The sequence below is a fragment of the Salvia hispanica genome, chromosome 1 (assembly GCF_023119035.1).
Source record: "Salvia hispanica cultivar TCC Black 2014 chromosome 1, UniMelb_Shisp_WGS_1.0, whole genome shotgun sequence".
Lineage (NCBI taxonomy): Eukaryota > Viridiplantae > Streptophyta > Magnoliopsida > Lamiales > Lamiaceae > Salvia > Salvia hispanica.
Genome location: NC_062965.1, coordinates 11,600,511 through 11,622,512, shown reverse-complemented (window position 1 = coordinate 11,622,512; position 22,002 = coordinate 11,600,511). Strand labels below are relative to the sequence as shown.

At 37.5% G+C, this 22,002-nt stretch overlaps 3 protein-coding genes across 4 annotated transcripts; 2 read left to right on the top strand and 1 right to left on the bottom strand.

Annotated features, from left to right (window-relative positions):
• Positions 1 to 6,231: 6,231 nt before the first annotated feature.
• LOC125204276 (plasmodesmata-located protein 7) lies at positions 6,232 to 7,862 on the top strand. Its single transcript, XM_048102882.1, has 3 exons — positions 6,232 to 6,982; positions 7,189 to 7,308; positions 7,528 to 7,862. The coding sequence occupies exons 1-3, from the start codon at positions 6,268 to 6,270 to the stop codon at positions 7,533 to 7,535; spliced, it is 843 nt and encodes a 280-aa protein (XP_047958839.1). The 5' UTR covers positions 6,232 to 6,267; the 3' UTR covers positions 7,536 to 7,862.
• A 3,607-nt stretch (positions 7,863 to 11,469) lies between these two features.
• LOC125204285 (ADP-ribosylation factor-like protein 8c) lies at positions 11,470 to 13,535 on the top strand. Of its 2 annotated transcripts, none has more exons than XM_048102893.1 (7): positions 11,470 to 11,627; positions 11,713 to 11,750; positions 12,221 to 12,302; positions 12,383 to 12,415; positions 12,497 to 12,618; positions 12,957 to 13,118; positions 13,201 to 13,535. In XM_048102893.1, exons 2-7 carry the CDS (start codon positions 11,713 to 11,715, stop codon positions 13,316 to 13,318), a joined length of 555 nt encoding a protein of 184 aa, XP_047958850.1. In that variant the 5' UTR covers positions 11,470 to 11,627; the 3' UTR covers positions 13,319 to 13,535. The 2 variants fall into 2 exon arrangements, with proteins under 2 accessions (XP_047958850.1, XP_047958855.1); XM_048102898.1 differs by having other exon boundaries at positions 11,475 to 11,627; positions 12,237 to 12,302.
• A 4,239-nt stretch (positions 13,536 to 17,774) lies between these two features.
• LOC125204267 (probable inactive receptor kinase At1g48480) lies at positions 17,775 to 20,404 on the bottom strand. Its single transcript, XM_048102870.1, has 2 exons — positions 18,939 to 20,404; positions 17,775 to 18,625 (listed from the first exon to the last, which is right to left on the bottom strand). Exons 1-2 carry the CDS (start codon positions 20,227 to 20,229, stop codon positions 18,033 to 18,035), a joined length of 1,884 nt encoding a protein of 627 aa, XP_047958827.1. The 5' UTR covers positions 20,230 to 20,404; the 3' UTR covers positions 17,775 to 18,032.
• Positions 20,405 to 22,002: the final 1,598 nt, after the last annotated feature.

Below are 22,002 nucleotides of genomic sequence, written 5' to 3'. Positions count from 1 at the left end.
ACACTTTAGCCGTCTAGCGCGAGCAATCTTTAAAGAATCGTAGCAATAAATAAATTGGTGAAATTATTTGGTTCCTAATTTAATAAAGTGTTATTAAAAATTATGTTAATGTCAATTATATTTATGGTAGTCATTACATTACCTAAATTACTTAATATTTACATAATTTGATTCGTCCTTATTATTCTTCACATATACTTCAAAAATTTGTTTACCATATTATAAATGAATTTATTTATGGAATTAATGCCTCTTTTAGTTCATTAATTTATTCTCCATTTGCTTACATAATTTTTGTGTGTGTGCATTTTCTCATAGAGTGGGATGCTTTATACCGCAAACAGCTCTTAGATGCTAATTAATTAATCCTAGTTACTGGATCTAGGAGACGTATGCCAAAGATCAATTTTCGGACTTTAGCGTGATTTTATTCTCACTCTGAAATCTCGTAAAATCAGCACACGGCCGTGACATCTATATGACTGTATACTTGTTGTAACGCCAGAGGTAAGAGTAGGGAGTGATCGTCGGTGTAGAGACACGAACAAGGTGAATTGAAAAACACTAGAAAGTGGGCAAGCTTAACATATTTGAGGCCACAACCGTCCCATAGCTAACGACTATAAGAGCATCTCCAATGGCTTTAGGCCAGCCACTCTCTCTCCCTGCCACGTCATCAGCACTAAAAATCCACCTGCCACATATCATTTTAATCAAATAGGCTAGCCTAAGGCCAGCCATAGGCTAGCCGCAATAAAAATTATTCAAAAACAACTACATTTACGGAATTAAATTTACGATAAATTACGGAATTAAATGTACGAGACATATACGGGAAAATTCATTCATTTCATTTTAAAAAAAGTACATTCATTTAAAAAAAATTACATAATAAAGAAAAAAACTATCGTTGTGCAGTCTTCCGTGCCTACAACTCTTCAATTATATCCTTTTGAAGTTGAATATGAGCATTCACTTGGCGCATGTCTGCATGTTCCTGGAGGCGGCCGGCTTCATCGTGAGGTACCCCACGTCGTACGTTAGGGGTGGCCATTCCGTAGCTTGGACCGGCTTCATCGTCATTGGCCCAATTAGTCAATTGTACGCCTTCGTCTTCGACGATCATGTTGTGCAAGATAATGCAGGCGTACATTATATCAGCAATGCAGCTGACATCCCACAAACGTGTTGGACCCTTGATTGCTGCCCATCGAGACTGGAGCACACCAAATGCGCGCTCCACGTCCTTGCGCGCCGACTCCTGCCGTTCCGCAAAGTAGGCCTTCTTGTCATCATTTGCGCGTCTGACCGTCTTCACAAAGACGGGCCACCTAGGGTATATCCCATCCGCCAAGTAGTAGCCCATATCATGCCGGTTGCCGTTGGCCACAAAAGAGACGGCCAGACCGATGCCCTGACACTACTCGTTGAAGAGGGGCGACAAGTTGAGGACGTTGAGGTCGTTATTCGACCCGGCTATCCCAAAATACGCATGCCGGATCCACAACCGGTAATCGGCTACGGCCTCGAGGATCATCATGGGATTCTTTCCCTTGTAGCCGGTCGTGTAGGCCCCCTTCCAGGCAGTCAGTCAGTTCTTCCACTCCCAATGCATACAATCTATGCTGCCTAACATCCCGGGGAACCCATGCTGCTCCCCGTGCATCTGCATCGAGATCTGACAATCTTGGGGGTAGGGCTTCGAAGGTGCTTGATCACGGAATATTTCAATCACGCCATAGCAGAAAAACATCAGACATTCCAGGGCACGTCGACTCACCGATGTGGAGGTACTCATCCCACATGTCTGCCGCGCCTCCGTAGGCCAACTGCCTGATTGCCGCCGTGCACTTTTGAATAGGGGTGTGGCGGGGTCTGCCAACCGCATCGTGCCTGAAGCGGAAATACGAGATATGGACGCTCCAAAGCGTCAACGATACGCATAAACAACTCCCTGCGCATTCTAAAACGCCGCCTGAACATGTTTGCGGGAAACCGCGGGTCCGGAGCGAAGTAGTCGTCATATAGCCGCTGATGTGCAGCTACGTGATCCCGATCAATCACTGCTCGGCGGTGGACAACGGGTGGAGGGCGAGGTACCGCCTGCTGTTCGACCCTTCGCATGACCGCTCTATCTCGCGGTTCATGTAGGCCTCCATAGCCTCGTTCATATGCCGTTCGTACTCCTCAGCATCCCCACCACTACCACCACTACCGCCACTGCTACCACCCGCGTTACTCATCGCTCGATGTTGCTCTTGTACAGAAATTTAGAGAGAGAGAAAACTCGTTAAAACAAGTGGTGCAAATGAAAATGAAACTAAAATCGGCGGTGGACAACGGGTGGAGGGCGAGGTACCGCCTGCTGTTCGACCCTTCGCATGTACCGCTCTATCTCGCGGTTCATGTAGGCCTCCATAGCCTCGTTCATCCGCCGTTCGTACTCCTCAGCATCCCCACCACTACCACCACTACCACCACTGCTACCACCCGCGTTACTCATCGCTCGATGTTGCTCTTGTACAGAAATTTAGAGAGAGAGAAAACTCGTTAAAACAAGTGGTGCAAATGAAAATGAAACTAAAATCGCGTATATATAGTTTTTCAAAAAATTTAAAAAAAAAAAAAAAAAATAGCGCTGGCCGATCGCTCGCCGATCGGCACGCCACGATGGCGGCCAGCGCATCGGCAAGCGCATCGGCCAGTGCTCGTAAATCGGCGTGCGCTCGCCTATTCTCTCGCCGAAATTGCGCTGGACGATTCTAATGGTTCGGCTAGCCGACCGGCTAGCGACGCGAATCGGCTAGCCGGTGGGCTAGCCGCTATTGGAGATGCTCTAATTTTACATTCAAACCCAAACATACCACACCGGTTCCGAATTTTAAAACACTGATTTTTCATTTTCCCATTCAATTCCTCAAAACATTAAAATAATGATTTAAAGACTTTTCCAACCCACAAGTAAAAAAAGGTTATGGACTCACTAGTGTATTCTTTTTCCAATTAAATAATCCCATCCCAAAAGTAATCCCCTACTTAAACACTCACATCTCTATGCAAACTCATCTTCACTTCCCTCACTCACACACACATCTAAAAACATGGAAAAACATTCTTTCCAACTCCAAATCATAACCATTTGTTAAGGGATGATTTCCCTTAAACATGATTCTGGCATAGCACTTGCGATCGGTGGAGAAATAAAAATAAAAGTCAGTTGCGGGAGCTTGCTCGTCAATCAAACCAAAGTTGCGGGAGCTTGCTCGTCAATCAAACCAAGAACGCTACAAAATTGAAATAAATGCATGAAAATAAGATAAGGATAATTTTCTGAATTTATTGAGAAGAATACAATATCTCTTATTTATAAGAATAGCCTAACTTAATGAATAAGAAGATAAGAGCATCCGCAGCGGTGCTCTTACCGCCGTCCGTCCGTCCGTGTCGCTGAGCAGGCGTCGTCCGTCCGCCGCTGCAGCTCATTCGTCCGTGTCAGCGGCAAAGCGCTGCTTTTAGCTAATAGCACGTCCGTGCCGCTGAGCAGCCCTACGTGGCACGATTTGATTGGCCAACGGCCTAGTCGTTTGCAAATTCGATTTTCTTTTTTTTTTAAAAAAAATCATAAATAATTCGAAATAATACCAAAAATTAAAAAAATATATATTTTTTGATTCCCAATAAATAGAGCCGTTTATGGACTTTTTTTTGGATTTTTGTGATTTTTTTTTATATCCCAAAATCATCTATAAATACACACATTCATCATCCACTTTTCACATCAAATTATCTCCCATTCATGTAATTTTTAATTATGGATTTTAATTTTTATGGATTTTAATTATGCAATTTTTAATTTTTAGGATTTTAATTATGTAATTTTTAATATTTAGGATTTTAATTATGTAATTTTTAATTATTTTGTAATTTGTAATAGTATTCCGAGTATTTTTAATGCATTTTAATATTGTGGAAATGTTTTTATTTAAATTGAATAATAGAATGGTGGGACCCTTGAGCTTGTCCTTAGCTAAGAGCACGGATGTGGGTTTGTGCTCTTAGCTAAGACAAGGAGTAAAAGTGGGTCCGGACCCACTTCCATGCTTTTAGCTAAGAGCACGGATGGGGATGCTCTAATAGAGGAATGATATGCTACATACCTTATATGAGATCCTTATGTGAACACCACTCTTGTTTGATGCAATTTTAGTGTTGTTTGTTTCGATTTATATATTTAGTTCAATTCTAATATATTAAAGAATGTTATTAAAAAATTTAATTTCACAAAATTCTTAAAAATCAAAGCTCAATTTACTCGTTTCTCTATAATTTAAAATAAATTAATAAAATAACAAATCAAGCTTTGATTTTTCTGAATTTTGTGAAATTAAAATTTTCAATAATACTTCTTAAAGTGTTAGAATCAAACTAAATATATAAATCAAAATGAACAACAATGAACGTGCGTCAGACGAAGTGATACTCACATAATGAGCTCGCATAAGGTATGTAGCATATCATTCGTCGAAGAAAATGTACGGAAAAGATAGGATAATATAATGATGGACAAAATAATAGAGATATTGAGAAATGGCCGTACTAGTTTTCATGCTGCACCAAGAACAAATGAAATATGTTGACCAAAAAAATTAGCAATTAATTTATTGTTTGGAAATCAGGGTTTTGCGAAGTCTCCTCTCTTTTCCCTTTTGGTAAGCTTCGAATGGCGCTGCAAATTTGGAAATTGGTTGAGGTCTAGCAGCCACGCCACTTGTTCATCTTCTACTGCCTCGTCTTCTTGATTTCCTACTGCCTCACCTTCTTGATTTCCTACTGCTTCATCTCCTTCATTTTGTATTGCTCCATCTTCTTCTTGATTTCTTACTGCTTCTTTATTGTGTACTGCTCCATCTTCTTCCTGATTTCCTACTTCTCCATCTTCTTCATTATGCACTGCTCCATCTTCATGATCATGCACGGCTCCCTTTTCTTGATCATGAACAGCAGCTCCCTCTTCTTGATCGTGTACAGCTCCTTCTTCTTGATTCTCTGCAGCTCCAATTTCTGGATTCGGATTGGATTCATATCGATACAATTTCCGTAACATAGGAATAAGCCGCGCAAGCATATCGTAAAGCTCGACTATTTCATCTTCCACATCTTGATCTTGATCAATACTATTTGATTGGGGATTTGATCCCACTAATCCAAGCGACGTAAGATAATTTCTGTGAGATGGACTTAAATTTTGACAAAAATGATGCCCTGCATCCACTGGATTTCTACCGAAAAAAACGCTGCGAATGCTTTTTGTGATTTTTGGATCTTCGAAATTGAAGGGAGGCATGCTGCTGCTTAATTAATCTACTTCTCTTCTAATCCCTCGGATTTCTAAACTACCACAAGTTTATTTATACACACTCGAGCAATCTTTAAAGGACCGGAGCAATAACTATATTGGTGAAATTATTTGGTTCAAAATATGTTATTAAAAATGATATTTATGTCAATTATATTTATGGTATTCATTACGTTACCTAAATTACTTAACATTTACATAATTTGATTCACCCTTATTAATATTCACATATACTTCAAAAAATTGTTTACCATATTAAATGAATTTATTTAGGGATTAATGCCTCTTTTAGTTCTTTAATTTATTCTCCATTTGCTTACATAACTTTTGTGTGTATTTTCTCATATATTGGGATGCTTTATACCGCCAACAGCTCTTAGATGCTAATTAATGAATCCTAGTTACTGGATCTAGGAGACGTATGCCAATTGCCAAAGATTAATTTTCGGATTTTAGCTGGGTTTTATTCTCACTCTTAAATCTCGTAAAATCAGCACGCGGGCTGCGACATCTGTATACTTGTTGTAACGCCAGAAGTAAGAGTATAGAGTGATCGTCGATATAGAGACACGAACAAAGTGAATCGAAAAACACCAGAAAGTGGGAAAGCTTAACAGATTTGCCACAACGGTCTGATAGCTAGTGACTTTAATTTTACACAAAAGCCCAAACATACCACATCGGTTCCGATTTTTAAAACACTGATTTTTCATTTTCCCATTCAATCCATCAAAACATTAAAATAATCATTTAAAGACTTTTCCAGCCCACGAGTAAAAAAGTTATGGACTCACTAGTGCATTCTTTTTCCAATTAAGAACTCCCATCCCAAAAGTAATCCCCTACTTAAACACTCACATCTCCATGCAAACTCATCTTCACTTCCCTCACTAACACACACATCCAAAAACATGGAAAAACCTTCTTTCCAACTCCAAATCATAACCATTTTCTTCTTCATTCCGGCCGCCTTCGCTTCCGACTCCTTCATCTACGGGGGGTGCTCGCAGATAAAATACGCCGCGGGCTCCCAATTCGAGGCCAACCTCAACTCCCTCCTCACCTCTCTAGTGAACTCAGCCACCTACTCCGCCTACAACAAGTTCAAGATCATGGGGTCGGCCCCACAAGACGTCGTCTACGGCCTCTACCAGTGCCGGGCCGACCTCGCCATGCCGGACTGCGCCACCTGCGTGGCGCAGGCCGTGTCCCACCTCGGCCCCCTCTGCCCCCAGGCCTGCGGCGCAGCTGTCCAGCTCGACGGCTGCTTCGCCAAGTACGACAACGTCTCGTTCCTCGGGGCCGAGGACAAGGCCGTCGTCGCGAAGAAGTGCGGCCCGTCTGACGGCTTCGATGCTGATCAGATGGCCCGCAGAGATGCCATGCTGGACGGTTTGAGCCGGGCTGGCGGGCCGTTCCGGGTTGGCGGGTCCGCGGATGTACAGGGAGTGGCGCAGTGTGTCGGCGACTTGAGCAATGGGCAGTGCCAGGACTGCCTCACGGAGGCCTTGCGGCAGCTCAAGGCGGAGTGCGGCGGCGCTGTTTTTGGTGATATGTTTTTGGGAAAATGTTATGCGAGATATTCCACTAATGGGGCCCACGCTTATAATACCCAACCAAATCATGGTGAGTAAAGTAATTATTTTTCAGTGTCTAGTAGTCTCGGATTCAAGTCCATCGTGATGGAGTCTTTAGTAGTCTCGGATTCAAGTCCATCGTGATGGAGTCTTTATAGTTCTGTTCATTTATAAGTAGAAAAAGTTATTACTATTTTCCGCTTTATTAGTAGTATTAAATATTATTTATAAACAAAATATAATCTTCGGTTACAGATCATTCGATTGCACATAGTGACTCGGAGAAGACATTTGCTATAGTTCTTGGATTATTAGCCGGGGTTGCATTGCTCATCATCTTCCTCACTTTTCTAAGAAGGATTTCCAATCGAAACGGTGAGAAATTTATAGAACAAGATCACATATTGATTGTATATATTGTGAGAAATTATCATTTCTTATATCATTGGCATGTATATTCAATGTATGGTATGTGATACTAGTATATACCAAATAACATGGTAGCATATCACTTGATTAAAAAAAAAAGAATTTTGAGACCCATGATTGACTCCATAATTTGTTAATGTGATACCTTTTTTTTTCTTTTTGCAGGTAAATAAACAAAAGAAATAAGAGATTTGCTTTTTGAAAGCCCTTTAATTAGCCTTTCCATTTTCTTGGTGCATGGTGGAGATCAACTTGGCTCTCTCATCCTTTTCTGGCAAAAAAGAAGAAGAAAAAATTACTTACTTTTTTTCCCTCTCCCAAAAGTAAACAACTTTGGTGTCAAAGCTGTTTTATCAAATTGAGTACAAACTTAAGGGAGAAGGGAATGAAGTCTCTTTAGACAATTAGATTCCTTTCCATTTTACAAAGCTGTGTTATTTTTTCTGATGTTGTTAAAATATGTATTCTTTTGTCATAAAGTTGGTTCTTTTATATTGGCACTCTCCCTCCCAATCTAAATGTTGAACAAAAAAGACATTATCGTTATATTGGATTTAAAGTTTTAAGTTATCGAGGGCATGTCGTAATCTTAAGAAGGGTGTAGTATTATTAATTTATGTAAGTTCTAGTCCTACGTTCCATGATCCATAAATTATTTTATAATAAGAATTTATAATTTTGCAAAATTTGTGTAAATCGTGCAATATAAAATATGTGCAACTTAAGAAAATAACATCGTAAAATACGGGTGATTAGATAGCACTGAATTATGATAAAAGTTCACGTCGACCTTATAATTTGTAAGATTGCTTCATCGATAATATATGGTTCCTCAACAATTAAGGAATCATAGTGCTAATGAATATAACAAAATAAAAAAAAATCAAAGTGCAAAGTGCTACAACAACTTAGATGCAAATCTGTGAATTTTAATCACTTTTTTAAAGGTGCTACTTAAAGCTGTGAGTGTAACAAGACAAACAAGCATCGTTGTAAAGTCAAAGCTAAATTGAATTATTGCTTCATTACGAGGTGAATACATATAGCATATGCACCAGAGAAAGAAAATTTTAAATTAAAATTAAATTGTTTTTTTTTAAATTCATAACTGTGAGGTCAATTCTTAATTGTATAATTGGATCGTTATTAATGCTATAGTTGGCAAATTGTGGCGAGAGTCACTCGACCAAATCATGAAGACATAGTATTATGCTCGGCCAAGCGATATCATTAAGCTTGGCCTGAGAGTCCTATCCAACTGAGGACTTCTTGGTATGATGGAATGCAATGTGATTTCTACTTTCATTCTATTAATTTGCTTGGTGTGATGGAATGAACGAGTGAATGGATAAAAATGCAAAGGAAATCCAAGAAAATTGACATTTCATTCATATCTTCATTTCATTCCAACCACGTTTCATTCCATCATACCAAACATGCCCTCATGAGTGATTCTGTGTCATTATTTCACTTGACTGAGTTCAAAAATCAGAAGTCGCTTGGATTGGATGAGTGTGGCCAGTTGATCGAGTCCCGAGTCCTGAGAACCACACACCTGATCGAGTGGTAGAGCGTCAGTTAACCACTAGGTTGAGTAGAGTAAGACGCCCAACAAATTTTTAGAGATAAACATGCATTTTTCCCTGCTCAACAACCTTTTCACTACTAGAAATACTCTTCGTTGGACACGACGCATTGTCAATCATTATCATATTTGTACATATCAATACGTTTAAGGGATCGAAATTAATTTAAGAAAATATAACACATTTATTGATGCATAATTTGAAAAAAGAACTCGATAATTTTACTTAAATACGTAATGGGGAAAAATCAAGTTAGAGGGAGAAAATCCTGTAACAATGTTGTGTGAGGGGATACAATGAGAAGTATTTTTATAGAGGTTCTAACCTTGTTTAAGAAGTCAATTTGTATTGGACATTGGTGTTGCCCAACAATGTTTGCTTTTTAATTTGACCAATAACCATAATTACTTCTAAAATGACATTCTTTTTTTTCTCAAAATTCTTCTTTTCAATGATAGATGAGATCATAGCCCAATTTTCCGAATGATGGAGGGACACCGGAAATATGAAAATTAAAAAATGAGCCTCAGTGGCTCAACGGGTTATATATTATTAAGCTAAAAATTCATAAATTTTGTTTAAATCTCACTAATCGTCGCCATACTAAAATAAATTGTGGCATGTGTATTTTATTTCTTATATAAAATTGTCAAAAGATAATAGTACTCCGTATGACCGTATTATGTTTAAAATATACTGTATAAATAAAAACTTCTATTTACTCCATCCGTCCCGCTTAAGATGACACGTTTTCCTTTTTTGGTAATTTTCTCTCTCCAATTAATACACTCAACCACTTTTTCTCATTCCTATTAAAATATTCATCTTTCTTTATCTCTCTACTTTAATACTTACACCCACCTTCTTTCTCTCCAATTACACACTTTAACCAATAACTCCTAAAATCCCGTGTCGACTAAGCAATGTGTCATCTTAGCCGGGACGGAGGGAGTATTATTTAATATTAGAATTTATTTGTAAATTTGTATTTAAGTACTCCTTCCGTTCCATAGTAATGGAGGCAAAACTGTTTGGCACATGGAGATTAAGAAAAATTGTGTTAGGTGAGTTAAGTAAAGAGAGAATAAAGTAGAAAATGAAAAGGGTAGAGAGATGAAGATAGAAAAAAACAAGAGAGAGTAAAGTAGGTGTGGAAAAATGTGTTGACTTTTACTAAAAAGGAAATGACTCTATTACTATGGAACGGACGGAAATGGAAAAACGACTCTATTACTATGGAACGGAGGGAGTACTTTTCAACTACTGTTCCTACTATCCACCATTTAGAGCATCCACAGTAGGGGCGCCGCGGCGGGCACCCCGATCGCGGCTGTGTATTGTGGTGGAAGAGGCCGCCCCGGAGGCGGACAGCTTTTGTGGGGCGGAAGGGCTTTTGCCCCGAATGCGCCGAGGACGAGCCGGAGGAGAGAGAAACGCGGCGGCCGCCGCGGCTATCTATTGCACGGCGAAACTGCCGAGGCGGTCGCCGATTTCCAATTTTTTTTTTTTTTAATTTTGAATTTTGAATTATTTTTTTTTGCTTATTTTTATAAATATCCCACCAGTTTTCATTTTAGGGTTTTTCACTCCACACCCATTTTCACTCCACACCCATTTTCACTCCACATCCAATTTCACTCTACAGAATTTATACAAAATGCACGGGAGAATGTCCACTATTGAATTTATAATAAAATTTAATTTTATTATTATCTCGTTTTCTAATTACTTTTAGTCCGATAATTTTAATTCTAATTGAATTAAAATATACAAAGAATAAAAATAAAGTGAAATGTGGCTAACAAAAGTGTCCACTATTGCTGCGGAAACTTTTTTTTTTTGCCATGGACAAATCAGAAGTGGCTATGGACAAAAAAAGAGAAGTGTCCAGGAGAAAGTGTCCTCCTATTGTGGATGCTCTTATAGAACCATTTGCCACCGAGTTGTCCACTATTAAAGTATTTAGTTTTTCCAATTTTATTATACATATTTCACATTTCACTAACTTCTTACCTAACAATCCATTATAACGTTAATGGGTCTCATATTTCATTTACTTTCTCTATGTATTTCTTTTCATAGAATTAAAGTACTCTCTCCGTCCCTAAAAATTTGTCACCTATTGTCACCTATTTTATTTTTTGTCCATTCCTAAAAATTTGTCACTTTTCACTTTTACCATTTTTTTATAATGGGTCACACATTCCAATAACTCATTCTCACTCACATTTTATTTTAAAACTAATATATAAAAATATGACTCACATGCCACACAACTTTTTTAACTCACTTTCTATTACATTTCTTAATACTCGTACCGGATCAAATGGTGATGAAATGAGTAATTTTTTAAAATTGCTATAATGACTCTTTACAAAGCACGAATATAGAGTATATGTAACAGAAACGTGTGTCAAGTCAAAATAACTAGTACTAAGTAGCACGGATATAGAGTATATGATAGTAACAGAAATTGCTGCATTTATATTTCAGTATGCTACATTGCATTCATCGGTAGAGCAGAAGTTGAAATCCTACCACAAATCAATCTAACGAATAAAAACAAAATCAGCTTGGTATTATCCCTTCCCTTTCAGTCGGTGAATTTCCTTACTTTTCTTGCACTTCACAAATCCCTTACTCTTTCTCGCATAAGAAATCACGAATCTGCTCAAAAAGGTCTTTTTTCTACTATTTTCTTTTTCGATCTTATTTTCACCCATTTACCCAAAATTATTAATAATAATTTGCTGATTTACTGAAGATGGGCTTGTGGGATTCTCTGCTCAACTGGTTAAGAAGGTAAGTTTCTGTTTATTTGATCATTTGATGGATTTCAATTCGTTTCCTGCTGTTTGGCTTTCTTTGTGACTCACTAATTTTCATTTCTGCTCTCTATTTCTCAATAAATGGATTCATCTATAGTTTATGTGTTTTATTGGTGATTGGTATGCTCTACTTTGTGACGTCAAAGTGTTTGATAAAATACTTCAATGGTGGCTCATGATTTGGGCGAAAATTTAAAAAACTAGAAATTTCAACCTAAGGAAGTAATGCTTTTTTTATGGAAATTTAAGGCATTCAGTTATAGATAGCTACCTAATACTTGAATTAGTCAGGTATGGGATATTATGCTTCAATCATATCCTAAGTTGTATATTTATTTAGGATTATTTATGCTGAAGTGATCAATACAAGCAAATGCAATAGAGTATTTTTGTGTTCATTTTCATGTAAGTCCATGATGTGATGTAACTTTGTTTCTTTATCAGTTTATTCTACAAACAGGAAATGGAACTCTCTCTTGTAGGCCTTCAAAATGCAGGGAAGACCTCACTTGTCAATGCCATCGCTGTGAGTGTACACAACATGCCTATAGATGGTCTCGTTGTTTTTCTAAATCACTCGTTTTACTGATGTTTGTTTTCATTCAGACAGGAGGCTATACCGAGGATTCAATTCCAACTGTAGGTTATCTTACTCACTCGTTGGTTTTTGTTCTGCCTATCACTATACTTGACATAAACTCTTTCCATTTTGGAGAGCAGGTGGGGTTTAATATGCGGAAAGTCACTAAAGGAAATGTCACTATAAAACTTTGGGACTTGGGCGGGCAGAGGAGATTTCGTTCCATGTGGGAGCGCTATTGCCGTGGTGTCACAGCCATAGTGTAACTCACCTTTTTTGTGTTCTAATTATTTGTTTTTTCCATCTCAGTAACATTATGTGCAATCATCTTGCTTGCAATACATGAATCCTTCAATCTATGCTTTTGTTCCTGAGATTACTATTTACTTCACATTTTCAACCTTTTCGATCTGTTATTCGCGAGAGTTCAACCTTTCTCTTTAAGTAATAGATTAGGTTTACCATTTACATGTCTGGTTTTTCCCCTTTGCACACTTTTACTATTTTGAAAGAAGTGCTCCTTTTTCATCTGCGTATTAATGAGATTCATGGAGCCTAATTACGTTACTGTTGAATGATTGTCTCCGCATCTTGCAACAGATATGTAGTTGATGCTGCTGATCGAGACAGCATCCCCATTACACGAAGTGAATTACACGATCTGTTGAAGAAACCTACACTAGCCGGGATTCCTTTGCTCGTGCTTGGCAACAAGATCGATAAGTCAGAAGCTCTTACAGAGCAACCGCTGATTGAGCAGCTGTAAGTTAGCACCACCGCAGTGTAAATTCTCTATCTATCTCGACCTTCACTAATATTCGTCTTGTTTCTTCTTGTTCGGTAGGGGATTGAACACAATCGCGGATAGAGAAGTGTGCTGCTATATGATATCTTGCAAGGAGACTGTGAACATAGATATTGTGATGGAGTGGCTTATCAAACACTCTAAAACAGTAAAATGATCCATCAGCTTTATTTGTACAAAAATTTCAGGATTTTATGTGTCGTCTTACGTTGTTTGGTGAAGATTATAATTATGTTACCTCCCATCAATGTGTGTGTATAATTTCAGTTTTAGAATGAAATTATGTAGGGGTAAAAGCAACGCTCACTATGTGCATTGTGTTGTTCCATTGCATATAGGAAGTGAGTTTTTTAACATAATTTTCTTCTTCTCTACTTTTAAGAAATACTGCAATTTTCTTTAGTTATTTGTGAATCGGGTTTGAAATACATGATGCTCGAACAGGAGATCAAATCCAGGAAAATGTTAAAATGAATGAGGAAATGGATTTTTTTTTTTTTTTTATTCCATTTGAAATCACCATTCCATTCTTCTTGCCAAATAGTCATTCCTTCCATCTATCATGGAAACGACCATTCTTTTTTTTAGATTTTTGACAAAATTACATTACATCATTTACAAATAAGAGTGATTTTTTTAAGAAAATGTATAGCGGAATGTGAAATTTTCACTTTCAAAGTTTAATGATGAAATATGAGTGTAATGAGTTAGTGGAATATAAATCAGAATTACTTAACCGAGACTTCATATGGCCTAGCATAACATCTTGGGGACTAACTGCGCTACTTGTTAAGAAGAAAGATGGATCGATGAAGCTCTGAGTAGATTACTGATAATTGAACATAGTGACAATAAAACACGAATATACTTTGCCAAGAATTGATAACTTATTTGATCAATAAAAATGGTAATCGTATTTTCGAAGATTGAATTAAGGTTATAGTATAAGCTGAAGGTTAAACACTCTGATATCCCCAAGACGGTTTTTAGAACCAGCTATGACCCTACGAGTTCAAGGTTATGCTATTTGGGGAAACAAATGCTCATGTCGACTTCATGGACTTTATGGATCAAGTATTTCAATCATATCTTCATCAATTCGTGATGGTTTTTATCGATAATATCCTGGTTTATTCTAAAATCAAAAGTGATCATGAACAACACTTTGACATCAATTTTGCAAATACTTAGAGATAAGCTATCGTAATATCTGATGTATGGTTCTTATTTAATCTTTTTTTTGTTGTTGTAGATGACCTCTAATTTACAAATAAGGACAGAATAGGCAAAATATTGTACTTGGACTTTCGAGATGAAAGTCTTAACTTCTTTTGGGTAGAGTACGATTTTATGCAGTGCTTTAAAAATCGGACCAGACCGGCTGGTTCGACCGGTTCGGCCGCGAACCGGTGACTGGTCCGGTCCGGTTCCCTTTGTAAAGCCGCCAGCATGTTGGGCCGCCGCGAACCGCCGAAACCAGCCGGTTGAACCGGTCTAGTCGGGAACCGGAAACCGATTTTCTTCATTGTTTAAATTTTTTGTAAAATACTCCTTCCGTCCGCCATTAGGTCTTGTCTACATTATTCTCTATCTTACTTTACTATTTCTACACTTAAACTATTTATTATCATTTTTATAAATTGAGTGCGCAAAATTGACCGGAACACCTATTCGTGGACGGAGGGAGTAAGTGCTTTTGGTGGGGGTCGAACTCATGACCTCTTGGTCAAGAGACCAAGACCATTACCACTCCACCACAAGCATTTCTTGTTAATAACATGAACATTAGTTATTATTATATTAAAAAAAATTATTTACTCAAACTAATCATTCAAGTTTAAATTTATATTCTAGTGAGTACTCCCCCCGTCCCACAAAAGATGTCGCACTTTCCTTTTTAGTTTTTCCCACAAAAGATGTCACATTTCCCTTTTTGGAAAAAGTTCTCTCTCACATGAATATAAAAATTATATTTTCTCTCTCCATTTAACATACAAAACAAAACCTCCTAAAATCCCGTGCCATCCCACAAGTGTGACATCTTTTGTGGGACGGAAGGAGTATGTATTAATATGATAATATATTTATCATCTAAAATACACTCTTTTTTACTAAAATTAACTATTATTTGTATAATATTGGTACTGAGTCTTATTAACCAAAAATCCACTCTTAAAGGCCGAACTAGAGACCAAATTAGGGCCATCCATTTTCTTAATATTGAGGTTAGGATTAATATACAATTAATTTAATATTTTATTTGATAAAAAATATTTTATTTTAATTTTAATTTTTATTTATTTTAATTTTGATTTAATTTATTGTTTTATTTTAAAAAAAAATTAATTTTTTTATTCGATAAAAACTTGCTGGAGTAAATAATGAACTATATTCACTACATAATGAACTAAATAATGAACTAAATGAAGTATGTTATGAACTAATTACTTCATTCAGTCGTGCTATTACTTCATTCCGTTAGGTTATTACTTCATTTATTCATGCTATTACTTCATTCTATTAGTTTATTACTTCATTCTGTTAGTTTATTACTTCATTCAGTCATGTTATTATTTCATTCCGTTAGTTTATTACTTCATTCAGCCATGTTATTACTTCATTCTATTAGTTTAGTACTTCATTCCGTTAGTTTATTACTTCATTCAATCATGTTATTACTTCATTCCGTTAGTTTATTACTTCATTCAGTCATGCTATTACTTCATTCCTTTAGTTTATTACTTCATTCAGTTATGTTATTACTTAATTTCATTACTTTATTACTCCCTTCGTCCCACAAAAGATATGACACTTGTGGGATGACACGAGATTTTAGAAGGTTTTGTTTTGTGTGTTAAATGGAGAGAGAACATATAATTTTTATATTAATGTGAGAGAGAACTTTTTCCAAAAATGGAAATATGATATCTTTTATGGGACAAACTAAAAAGGAAAGTGTGACATCTTTTGTGGGACGGAGGGAGTACTTCATAATGTGTTATAACATAATTATCTTTCACTTGAAGTAAATTCAGTATATAATGAATACGAAAAATTACTTCATAACATACATTCATTTAGTTCATTATGTAGTGAATATAGTTCATTATTTACTCCAGCAAGTTTTTATCGAATAAAAAAAAATTAAAAAATAATTAAAAAAAATAAATAAATAACATTTTTATTTAATAAAATATTAAATTAATTGTAAATTAATCAGAACCATAAGATTAAGAAAAATGAATTGCCCAAATTTGATCTCTAGTTCGATCTTTAAGAAGAGTTCGATATTGATCACAACTCTATAAGTACTTATGTAAATATAAATAGTTATACTTAAGGTTTATAATAAATTATTTACTATATAGTATATTTTCATCAAAACTAATTAATAATTCATATTTATTTATATATTTTGTCATATAATTTTTTGAAGTATTAGGAATTATCTTTTTTTATATCTAAAATATTAAAAATTTTATCCACACTAACTTGTAATTTCTACATTTAATTATATTTATTGATAAAAAATTTGATAAATTTTATTATTCATTTAAATTGAATATATTTTATATAATTATATATAATTTGTAACAGTAAAACGGTTCGACCAGTGATTAAACCGGTCGAACCAATTGAACCGTGAACCAGTAGCCTCGCCGGTTCACTGGCCGGTTCGGTTTTTAAAACATTAATTTTATGTTAGCACAACGAAAAAAGATTAAGGCTGTGGATTTTATGATGCATAATCTCATATTATTTGATACATTTGTGGAAATGCCATCTAACTTGAAATACAATCGGCTTAAAATGCTACTCCTATTTGACAAGTGAAGCAAACTGTTGTTTTTAGAATACAATTATTAGATTTTCTTTAAGTTTGAACTTCATTTGAATTTGAATTTGAATTTGAATTTGTCAGATTTAGCTTTAAATGTATGGCTAAGGCCTACTTCATTAACAATTGTTTCTACTAATGCGTCTATAACTTGGAAAGTTAATTCCTATCAAAAGTTTAGCAACCAACAAAGTTATATTCACAAGTAAGCAATACGAACCTCAAATGCTCCATTTTACAATCCTTAATTAAGACGCTCTACAACCGTCATCATCAGCATTATTATTTCATCATAATTCTTTTCTCCCTTTTATTATTGTATAATAATTTTTAAAAATATGGTAACTGCTGTGTAAAGGTAAACCAAACTAACTATTTATTCAGTACATCATTTGTATAAAATGAATGCAGAAAAGACAACGGTACTCCTAGTGTGACGGTGTGAATAACAAATTAAGCTATATCAAATCAAATCGGTAAAATAAAACGGACTAAATAAGACTATTAACCCTCGGAAAAAGTTAAATAACTTCAAACCTTTGTGATTTGCGGAATATAACTAATTCGATGGAAAATATTTGTTTGACATTTTGGCCTTTTAACGTTAAGAAAAAGGAAGAATTGAAAATGGCTTACTACCATCAAACCTACAACGGCTGAAAGCAACGGATAATTTTGAAAGAACAAATCATTTTAAATTGAGTTGGTTTGTCTTCTTCATGTGCAATTGTTATCTCAAATCTTTACGGTAAAAGAGTATAAGGTCACCGCCAACTCAACAAGAATATTTCATAGTTTCATATTCCTCATTTTACAGTTCAGACAACCAAGAAGAATCATTCCAAAAACAATCTATGTTTCTACAACTCAAAAAAAACAAACTTTTACACGAAAATTAGAAAAAATGTGAGAAATGCACAATCTTAGCTTCCTCAATCAAATGGTACATTTCAAGAATGAACAAACAAATAAACCACCGTTTCCCAGCAACTAACATAACAACAACTTCAAATTGATCCATCACCTAGATCTGTCACGACTCCTCCTCCTCCACGAAATCCTCGTTCGGACGGCACAGCTCCTCGATCTTCACGACAACCTCGTCCATCGAAGGGCGCTTGTCGGGGTACTGCGCGGTGCAGTCCACGGCCAGCTGCAAGAGCTGCACCATGTCCTCCTCGACATTCTGGTACCGGAGGAGCTCAAGGTCGAACACCTCGGCCGTCCACTCCTCCCGGACCACGGACTGGACCCACCGCGGGAGGTCAACGCCCTCTTCGTTCACCAATGTGTGAGTTGGAGCCTTGCCCGTCAGCAGCTCCAACAGCAACACGCCAAAGCTGTAGACGTCAGCCTTTTGGGAGACTCGGTGGGGATCTGTGACCTCCGGTGCCCTGTAGCCGGCAAGGCGGTTGGGAGTGGCAGCAGGGCCCGCGAGCTGAGCAAGACCAAAGTCGGAGACACGGGGTTCGTATGATTTAGTGAGGAGAATGTTTGATGACTTGATGTTGCCATGGGAGATGGTTGGTCCTTGAGAGTGTAGGTATGAAACTCCCTTAGCAGCGCCTAGAGCAATGGCCGCCCTCGCCTCCCAGTTCAACGGAGTCCTGCTCGCTCCCTTGTTTCCTATAATGCCGGAGACACAAGCACATTTTCAGCTCTATGCAGACTAGTGATTTGAAGGAAAACTTAAGCTATGAACCAAGATTCTACACAGTAATTTGAGCTACAATACAAATATAATGTGACAAGTCTACAATTCAAGAGAAGACAAGATTTGAAAAATGCAGCAACTGAAAACCAACAAGATTCACTTTTTTTCAGTTGTAACTAATATCAGACAGAAATGTACTACTCAAAAAGCTCAATACATAATCTAGCATCAAACAAACACACAATTAAGCTCAAGAAAATGAAGCAATTATCAGTAGAAAATTACCATGTAATAAGGCAGATAAGCTTCCCATTGGCATGTACTCATAAACAAGAAGCTTCTCCTCTCCATTGTAGTAATAAGCCCTCAATGGCACCAAATATAGATGATCCATGCTCCCAATCTCCTCCATCTTCTTCCTGAACTCCTTCTCCGGCATGGTCACGTCCCTCAGCCGCTTCACCGCCACCGCCAGCCCCGTCTCCAGCACCGCCTTGTACGCCGTCCCGAACGTCCCCTTCCCCAAAACCTCAGCCGAAGCCCTCAACAGATCGTCCAATTCAATATTCCACCCTGTTTTCCCAAAGAAAACCAGCCCCTTCTTCCCACCGACGCCCAAATCACCTTCCACCACCTCTTTCTCCTTCGCCCCACCCCCAATCGCCGCTGCAAAAAAGCCTCCGCCGCCGCTTTCCGCCGATTTCCGAGGCGGAGGAGCCTCCACTCCCCTCGCATTCGCCACCGGCTCGTCCTTGGATCTCGATTTCTTCCTAGCTAGCACTCTGCACAAGCAGAAAATGAGCAGTAAGATCACGAAAAACGCGATTATGCAGCCGATTACTATGCCAGCAATCGCGCCGCCGGAGAGCTTCTTCTTCGATTTCGAATTTCCGCAGGAATTCAGAGGATCGCCGCAGAGTGAATTGCCGAGAAACGAGGTTTTAGGCTGTTTCGAAAGCCCCTTCGGAATCGAGCCAGTTAGGTTATTATTCGATACATTGAATTGAACTAAGCTCGGTATATTCAAGTCAGGGATCGGACCGGAGAAATTGTTGCCCTGCAAATAGAGCGTGCCTAATCGGGTCAAATTGCTAAAACCCGTCGAAATCGGGCCGGAGAAATCGTTCTCTGCTAAATTGACTCTCACTAGCGAGGTGAGATCAAATAGGGTTTGCGGAACTTCGCCGGTGAAGAAATTGTGCTGCAAATAGAGATTGCGGAGAGAGGAGAGAGAAGTGAAGAGGTCCGGCGGCAGCGGACCGGAGAGGGCGTTGTAACGCAGGCTGAGCGTCTGCAAATTGGTCATGTTGGAGAAGGTTTTGGGCGGAAGCTCGCCGGAGAGCCCCATCCCGGGGAAATGGAGCTCGACAACGGAGGAATTGTCCGGGGAGCAGTTGACGCCGGACCAGGAGCAGGGGGTGGGGCTGGAGAGGTTCCATAGGAGGACGCGGCCGCCGACGGCGGATCGGAGCGCGATTAGGGCGGCGCGGTCGGAGGCGATGTCAGGCGCGGCGGAATGGAAAAGGAGCGCCGCCGCCGTCAATAGGAGGAGGTGGCGTATGCTGAATTGATCCATCTCGCAGCAAATGCAGGCAATTTCTTCGCTGTTTTCGAAATTTTTGAAGGAATTCAGGAGGAAGTTCGGATTGAATTGAATCACGCCATTTCTATCTTCTCTGAATCAAGTTGAGAGATACAGTAAATTTGTTTTTTTCAGAGAGAGAGAGAGACAGAAAGGGGTTTGAATTTGATGGGTATAATTCAACACATGTTGTTACACTGTTAGTGGGGCCCACGCTACTAATTGGGATGTAACATTAATGGTGCCAATGTACTTTACGTTTATGGAGATACCAAAAGATTAATTAAACAACTGTTATTGGAGTGTTAACTTTGTATCTGGAATTCATAATCTGTACTTTTTGCAATTGAAAGACAATGTAAATATAATGCTTGTGATTTGAGTAATTAATGATTTGGAATTACATGTTAAATGGCAAAAATATTCATCGCCAAATATAGTATACATATTAAATGGCAAAAATATTCATCGGCAAATATAGTATACAAGTTTCATTGGATAATAATTACAGCTATATATTAACGCATTATTATTATTATTATTATTATTATTATTATTATTATTATTATTATTATTATTATTATTATTATTATTATTATTATTAACGAATTACTTACTTTATTAGTTAAGGTTTCACAGTGGAAACTGAATCTATATTTTTTCTTATACTACTATTCATAAGTTCAAAAGTACTGCTACTTTTCTCTTAAAATTTTACTCCTCGCAACAGAGAGCGACTCTTGGCCTTCTCTTCAAATTTTAGTAATTTTAATTTCTTATTTTGTAAATTCTTTATTATTTCATATAAAATGCAATTACATAATTCATCTAAGTAAACGGAATTATATAATTAAAAACTGTCAAAATTACTTAATCATAAGTGAGAAATCGCATCATTAAAAAAATGAAAGATTACATAGTTTTAATGAAAAATACAAAGATTGATTTGAGAACACTTACAATTAGAAATAACTTAGGGCATCCGCAACGCTGTCTCGATGCTGTCTCGGTCTCATCTCGACGAGACGAGACAGCATCGAGACAGCGTTGCGACGCTCGTCTCGTCGCGCGACGCGTCCGGAAGAGGCCGGCCTCGAGCTGGCGAGACGACGCGCGCGGCCACGTGGCGCGCGCTAAGCGATGGCGTGACGCCCACTCGCCGGCCCGCGAGTGGGCGTTGGAATTATGACGTCATAAATTTATTTTTTTTTAAAAAATCGAAAATTCAAAAAAAATTTGTAAATTTTAATTTTTAATTATGTATTTTTAAATTTTTTAGGCCTTTAAATTGTAATTTTTATTTTATTTAATTATATTATTTTTTAATTATGTATTTTTTAATTGCGTATTTTTAATTATGTATTTTATAATTTTTTAGGCCTTTAAATTGTGATTTTATTTTATTTAATGAAGTATGTTTTTATTAATTGAATCTGTTGGAAATAAAAATAATAAAAAATGAAATTGAATGAATAGTTAACAGATGGATAAGAGATGGTTAAGAGATGGAGGGATACAGCTGTTGTCTCTTAGTTAAGAGATGAGTTGAAAAGTACAGTGGGGTCCATGAATAGTTAAGAGATGAGACGGTTAAGAGACGGATAAGAGACAGCGTTGCGGATGGCCTTAGGGCCTCCACAATAGGAAGCCCTAAGCGACGTCCTATACGTCGCCATGTCAGCATTTTATTCTCCTTCCTATTCTATCTGCAGTGGGGCGGACTATAGCCCGCCCTAAGCGACGCCCTAAACATTCTACTTCTATTTT